General features: G+C 39.3%; 2 protein-coding genes across 5 annotated transcripts in view; both read left to right on the top strand.

Annotated features, from left to right (window-relative positions):
- Positions 1-5,313, top strand: part of LOC122076502 (MA3 DOMAIN-CONTAINING TRANSLATION REGULATORY FACTOR 1-like) — a 12,521-nt gene extending 7,208 nt beyond the window's left edge. For 2 of the 4 annotated variants that reach the window (XM_042641813.1, XM_042641812.1), the window contains exons 3-4: positions 2,964-3,058; positions 3,271-5,313. In XM_042641813.1, coding sequence (XP_042497747.1) covers positions 2,964-3,058; positions 3,271-5,121 — 1,946 coding nt within the window. In that variant the 3' untranslated portion in view covers positions 5,122-5,313. The remainder of the gene's footprint in view (positions 1-2,963; positions 3,059-3,270) is intronic. The other 2 variants (XM_042641814.1, XM_042641815.1) reach the window with 2 other exon arrangements.
- Positions 5,314-6,771: 1,458 nt separating this feature from the next.
- The window catches only part of LOC122077216 (probable UDP-N-acetylglucosamine--peptide N-acetylglucosaminyltransferase SPINDLY), a 9,416-nt gene continuing 8,735 nt past the window's right edge, over positions 6,772-7,452 (top strand). The window contains exon 1 of the mRNA XM_042643085.1: positions 6,772-7,069. Coding sequence (XP_042499019.1) covers positions 6,837-7,069 — 233 coding nt within the window. The 5' untranslated portion in view covers positions 6,772-6,836. The remainder of the gene's footprint in view (positions 7,070-7,452) is intronic.

Here is a 7,452-nt window from a genome sequence, read left to right as displayed (position 1 = left end):
TGGCTTTATGGAGGAAGCTATGTCTCATTCTCCGAAGAGAGAAAATGTAGGGAATTCAATTCTATCTTCCTTTTTAAATTATGCCTATTTTATAGGCTTATAGGCAGTTATCACACCTCCTATAACGTCTCCCTTCCCACGTACATCATTTCCCATTTACAATGTAACTCCCCATTTACTATAACTACACATAACTTCAAAATAAGCACATATAATAACTACTTAATAACTAACCACACCAATAATTTTTTCCTACCACCTCATATATGCACGTAACATTCCATTCTCCTTAAAATTCGTTCATGTCCTCAAGACCATTCGTTGGAAATGGACGACTTGGGTATTACGCTTATGAACCCACCGGTCTAGTATCACCTATGGTTTGTGATGGAGAGTTTCGTCCTTGCCATGCAATATTGGAAGATTGCCTTCAACAAGTGCCCACCCCCAATTGACTTCTTCAGTAATAAAAGATGGTAAATGGCAAGACTTCGATACCAATTGATCCGTACGCTAGTAGTGAGAAGAGAAAATAGGGAAGGTTCAATTAGGGTGAAAGAGTTCTTGAGAAAGAGAGATAAAATAGTATGTTTGGCTTTATGGAGGAAGCCGCACCTTGTTCTCTAAAGAGAGAAAATGTGGGGAATTTAAGTTTATCAAGTTTATCTTCCTTTTCAAATTATGCAAATTATGCCTATTTTATAGTCTTACAAGTTTTATCATGCCTTCCCTCCCAGGTACATCAAGTCCCCCAATATAATTCCCCATTTACTATAATTACACATAACTTAAAAATAACCACAAAATTAATAACTACTTAATAACTACCCACATTAGAGGTTGAAAGGTAGGGCACTGGAAAAAAAAAAAATATTAATGGGAGGAAGAGATTGATTTTATAGTTCAGCATTCTAGTTCATAGGCAGTAGGATTCCTGACTTGAGGAGGTCCTCCAAGACGGTCGTTCACTCCCCAACCCAGGAGGGGGATTTCAATCCACTCAAAAAAGGTCGGGAGGAGTCGAGGGAGCGAAGCTAATTATTATGTCTTCGAAGGTGGCTAAAGGAATGAAATCCTTTTCATCTTGAATTGATTTGGGAGGGGGGGTGTCAGGGCCGTTGATTCTCCCTTCTTCCTTGGGCAGTTGATTCACCGCTTGATTCTCCACTTCTCTTGCTTTTAGTGGTTCAACTCAATAGAGGACAGGAAGAGAGATGGTGGTGATGACATTGCTTGTTTCTTTATTTTGTTGTTGTAAGACTTATCTACATTTCATTGGCAATCTAATAACCCCTGGGATTAGAGCACTCGTAAATAATTTTTCCTAGCGCAAGAATATGATTGATTACTGCCAGTAAAGAAAACACCCATTTCTTAAGAACCCCAGAGGAGGATAATAGGGACTATTTTCTTTCCATAGATGAGAAAGAGACGCCATTGACAAATCAATCAATCAAGGATACCAAAGGAAGTAAGCGCATCTTGCCCAAGGGTAGTAGGTTTAATTTCCTAGAAGAATTTCCCTACTCTTAAAAAAACACTTTTAACAGTTTCCTGACTTCAGTCATTCCATCTTGAGTTCTTTCCACAACAATCGGCAATATGAGTTTGGGTAGTTATTAAGTAGTAGTTTATTTTGTGGTTATTTTGAAGCTGTATATTAAAAGTAAATGGAAAGTTTTATTGGGTTGGATTGGATTGGGTGGGGTGGGGTGGGGTGGGGTGGGGGGGGGGAGTTACATTGTAAATGGAAGTGATGTATGTGGGAGGGGAGAAGTTCTAAGAGGTGTGATAACTACTTGTAAGCTTATAAAAAAGGATAATTTGAAAGGGAAGATGAGACTTGATAGACTTAGTAACACCTCCTAAGAACTTTTCCTATTTTCTCTCTTCTTGCGTACGTAACACCGATCCTATTTAGTTGAGATAAGGCTGAGTTATTGTTGTTCTTGTATGTATCGGGTGGTTGGGATTTAAGAATTCAGATTTACTGTCTCATGACATTATCTTGCTGCTGTTAGTTCTACTAACTGTTGCTATGTTGGTGATCTACGTCTGCTGTGCCCTTTTATGAATATGTTTGTTGTCCAGGAAATTTTGTGTAAAGAGGAACCTATATTACTTTAATGTGACGATCCACATAGAGTTTCAATCAATGAAATTACAATCACTTAACGTTGCTGATCCGAAACAAAACAGTGTAGATTGCTGGGGCTTGTGAACTTTGCCTTTGTGAACCAAGCAATAAAGTTTGCTCTCTTATTTTCAGTTGTCATGTTCACGACTTATCTGACGGTAAAAATTTGTTAATGCATCAGGTTTAAGCCAGGACATAATATGTTTCAGATATGTGACTATATTGTTGTTTGTCAATCTGTTTAACTGTGGACCCCATAAATCTGTTTAACTGTGGACACTGTAACACCAATTTTGCTGACAAAATTCCAATGTGGCACCTATGATAGCTTCTAGCTGGTGAAGATAAGTGTTTGTATTCCTAAGTTCATTGGTTACTTGAATGGGAGAGTTTTTGGTTTTACTTTTTCTAATGTTTACTGGTTTCTCTTCATTTTCTAGAATTTTTGGTTCAACTTTTCTTATGTTTTTGTTTTAACTTTTCTAATGTTTATTGGTTCTCAATGCATTTATGCTTTACTTCATTTTCTATACATCACCTCGCCCTCCAGGGATGAGTGATGACTATATTGGGTACAGGGTGTTTGTCTGACCTTTTGGCAGATTCTAAAGCTTTATTTAGAACTTTAATTCTTAGGAGTGAGAATAAAAAGTAGCTCAATGTGTGTCATGGACAACTTGTATTTATTGTTCAGTGTTGCTCAATGTTGCTCAAAAGATGAATTGCTTTTCTTCTACTTTTCTTGGCATGTTACGAGCATGTTATCTGCAGTTCCTGATTAGTCTATATTGATGATCTGTTGTTTCTACTGATTCAATGATGATAGATGGTGCTGGTGGGAAAGGAACATGGGGTAAACTACTTGACACCGATGGTGGTTCCTGTGTTGATCGGAATGATCCTAACTATGACAGTGGAGAGGTTAGTCCTGCTCTTTCATTTTCTGCTTGTCACCTTTTAAATATATATGTTCTTGTTTTTGCACCTTGCTTGGCATATGTTCTTAGTCAGTGGGTCTGTTATTGCTCTTAGTGTGTTCGACTTTCACTTGCATGTATTTTACTTACTCCCTGTAGCTGGAGTATGTGTGGACATGGATCCTTGTGTATTAATTCCAAGAAGTATTCTCCTAGTGTCTTTTGCCTTATCTCCAGCAGGAACCATATCAGCTTGTAGGTTCTACCATCTCTGATCCACTTGATGAATACAAGAAAGCAGTGGTTACTATCATAGAGGAATATTTCAGTACAGGAGATGTGGAATTAGCAGCATCTGACCTCAGAGAACTAGGCTCAAGTGAGTATCATCCGTATTTTATTAAGAGACTCATTTCGATGGCCATGGATAGGCATGATAAGGAGAAGGAGATGGCTTCAGTTTTACTCTCAGCTCTTTATGCTGTTGTAATCAGCTCAGCCGAGATCAGCCAAGGATTTCTCTTGCTTCTGGAGTCTGCTGATGATTTGGCACTTGACATACTTGATGCTGTTGATGTTTTGGCTCTGTTCCTTGCTCGTGCTGTAGTTGATGACATCCTTCCTCCAGCTTTCATTACCAGGGCAAAGAAAACACTTCCGGAGTCTTCAAAAGGACATCAGATTTTACTAACTGCTGAGAAGAGCTATCTTTCAGCACCCCACCATGCTGAACTTGTGGAGCGGCGATGGGGTGGAACCACGCACATCACTGTTGAGGAAGTTAAGAAAAAGATTACAGATTTGTTGAGGGAATACATTGAGAATGGAGATACTGTGGAGGCATGTAGATGTATAAGGGAATTAGGGGTCTCATTCTTTCATCATGAGGTAGTAAAGAGGGCTCTCATCCTTGCCATGGAGATCCGTACAGCAGAGCCACTCATATTTAAGCTGTTGAAAGAAGCAGCTGATGAAGGCCTTATAAGTTCTAGCCAAATGACAAAGGGATTTGGTCGGCTCGCTGAGAGCCTGGATGACCTCTCTCTTGACATTCCATCTGCGAAAACATTGTTCCAGTCACTTGTCCCAAAAGCCATCTCTGAGGGTTGGTTGGATGCTTCATTTCTAAAACCTTCAGCTGATGATGGGGAGTTGAAAGAAAATGATGAAGAAAGAATTATTCGATTCAAGGAAGAGGCTGTGACAATCATCCATGAATATTTTCTTTCGGATGATATACCAGAACTCATCAGAAGCATTGAAGATCTTGCAGCTCCCGAGTTCAACCCAGTTTTCCTCAAGAAGCTGATTACACTTGCCATGGACAGGAAGAACAGAGAGAAGGAAATGGCATCTGTGCTGCTGTCAGCACTTCATTCTGAGATCTTCTCTACTCAAGACATAACTAGTGGGTTTGTCATGCTACTGGAGTCTGCGGAGGATACTGCATTGGACATATTAGATGCCTCAAATGAGCTTGCATACTTCCTGGCTAGGGCAGTTGTTGATGATGTCCTGGCTCCACTGAACTTGGATGAGATAAGCAGTAAGCTGCCACCGAATTGCAGTGGGAGTGAGACTGTCCACATGGCCCGTTCGCTTCTTGGTGCTCGCCATGCTGGCGAGAGGATCCTGAGGTGCTGGGGAGGTGGCACTGGTTGGGCAGTGGAGGATGCCAAGGACAAGATAACAAAGCTTCTGGAGGAGTACGAAAGTGGGGGTGTTGTGGCTGAAGCTTGCCAGTGCATCAGGGACCTCGGAATGCCATTCTTTAATCATGAAGTGGTGAAGAAGGCATTGGTTATGGCTATGGAAAAGAAGAATGATAGGATGCTGGATCTGCTGCAGGAGTGCTTTGGAGAAGGGCTGATCACCATCAACCAGATGACTAAAGGCTTTGCCAGGATGAGGGATGGGCTTGATGATCTCGCTCTTGACATTCCAAATGCGGAGGAAAAGTTCAAGTTCTATATGGAGCATGCAAAAAGGAACGGGTGGCTCCTTCCATCTTTTGCATCATCTGGGCCAGGTGATGATGCTACACAATCCGTGGCTGTAATTGCTTGATGAACCAACTATCCCCCTTTTCTGGCTTTTGCCTCGTATGTACTGTATTTCCGTTTTTACTCAGCAGGTAAATGGGGAATAGGAAATGTGGGTTTCTACCGATGGTGTATTTTGTGGTTGCCTGATCGAGAGGCTTTTTGAATTGTTTGTTTACAGCTCATGTATAGAGAGGTGGTTGATCTTTGGATTCCATTTTACTTAGAAAAGCACCTGGTTTGGTAGAGGGAAAGGATTTCGAAGGATTTTGGCAAAGGTTTTTTTTTTTTTTTTTTTTTTTTGTAAGCTGCTTATAGGAATTTTTTTTGAACAACCCCTAGCACAACTAGCACATTAAACGAGTTCTTACTGTCAACGTTTTTTGAAAAACCCTTTTTAAAGAAGAGCACAACTAGCACATTAAATGAGCTCTTACTGTCATCTTGTTAATTGCTCTTGAAGCGTTTTACTCTATTGTTGGAATGTAATGTCTTCTAATGCCTTTTACCTTGTGGTTAATGGGTCACTAGATCTTACCATGGTTAACAAAAAGGAACGACAAAATAAACAAAAACTTATGGTACAGGTTTTAAATAGTAAAAACTTACATAAACGCGTAGATTTCAAACAAGTATGATCATAAAAATGGTAGTATATTCATATAAATTAAGGAATTATTACACGAATACTTGCATCTATTGTTCAAGACTACTACAATATCCAAAATTCATGCATATATATCCCACGTCTAAGTTCTAACACATAATTGAATATCATTCATCGCCAATTCAATTTCTTACATCATACATGTACAAAGTCTTATTGAGCAATATGACTTGGGTATGATGTTGTTCATTATGCAGAGTATTTAGAGTGATGTATGTTCAATTTGAGTTGGGAGCCCTCATTTTAGAAACATTTTTCAACAATGCATTAGTTTATAGCTCAATTTCAGGGTCCATACATTCATATCGAGTTGAAGGTGATATCATGAGAAATATAAACCATTGAGTTAGTTTCAAGTTGGCCAAGAATCATATTGATCAAAATTTGGGAGAGAGTGATATGGTTAATTAAGTAAACATTATGTTCAACAAGTCACTTATGTTATGTTTAGTTTATCGTGTTTTAGTCAGGTGTGATTTGGTTTTAAATTATCGGTTCATGTTTGGATTTTGCAGTTTGGTTAACTTGGTACATCATGAGTTCCATGATTTATTTGAGAAGTGGGAGATTCCATTTCAATTGTATGATTTTGACAGTGTATGATATGCGGCCTTAAACGACAAATTTCTACCCCAATATCTATTGGCGTACAATGTCTTGTATTATGTCACAGTTTAATCAAATAATACTAGTACAACACCTCGACAGGCATGATGGTTTTCGCTATATATTTGTAGTGAGGGTTTCTTTCTCTGTAATGCAAGCAATATTGAGATGTGTGAGGACAAGTGTTGTAATCCTATTCTTCATTGATAGTGAAATATGATCTCATCTTATCGGAAAAGTAGGTAACCTTTTCAAATCTCATAAAATCTGTGTGCATTGTTTGTTCTGTTTTTTCTTTATCTTCTATATCATTTTAGGGTTGTGTTTTTCCAATATCCTTTTCGATTTTAAAATATTTTAGAATTTTTCCTCTGTTTTTCTTGGCTTCCAAACATAGCCTTATTGCTACCCCGAAGATGCAAAGATACACAGGCAGAGCGTAAAGATTGGGGCCATAACAGGAGAAAATGTCGGAATTCCGAAAAACCCTAGCGCAGCAGCAGGAACCGGTTCGACAGCACGTCTCCGTTCAAAAGGATTCCGGCGTTGTCGAGGGCACTACAGGCGAAAACTCGAAGATAACGGCGGCGGCGACGACGACGAAGAAATCTTTGAAGGTCGTAATCGCCGACCTCAACGTCGACCCTCCCGAAAGCGACGGCGATGACTGTGCCGTCGTTGCTCCTCCTGATTCCACCAGGTTTTGTTCCTCCGAACGGGAATTTTCTTTTTCTCTTTCCTTTAAATTTTTTTTTTTTTAACTGGCAATTTCAGTTCCCGTTTATGTATCAATTCACTCCCCCTGTTTCAGTATTTAAATTGTGTCGAAATTTTTGTATGTGAGAAGGATTTTGTTAACTTGGAGTTCGTTATTGACTGGTTTAACATTTGATAATGGAAACAGCTATCACTTTTAAGCAGTAGTGGGTTCTGAACAACCCATCAGAGTTCACTGGTGGTAGAATTTTTCATTTTTATTTCTGAACTAGTTTTGAGTTTTGACATGGCAATGAGATTAGTGACTTTCATTATCTAAATTTACCTGTCTTTGAACCCCTCGCGCCCCACCCTCCCACCCTCCCA

The sequence above is a fragment of the Macadamia integrifolia genome, chromosome 4 (genome assembly GCF_013358625.1).
Source record: "Macadamia integrifolia cultivar HAES 741 chromosome 4, SCU_Mint_v3, whole genome shotgun sequence".
NCBI classification, from domain to species: domain Eukaryota; kingdom Viridiplantae; phylum Streptophyta; class Magnoliopsida; order Proteales; family Proteaceae; genus Macadamia; species Macadamia integrifolia.
Note: the sequence above shows the minus strand (reverse complement) of the source record. Positions and strands in the feature narration are given on the sequence as shown.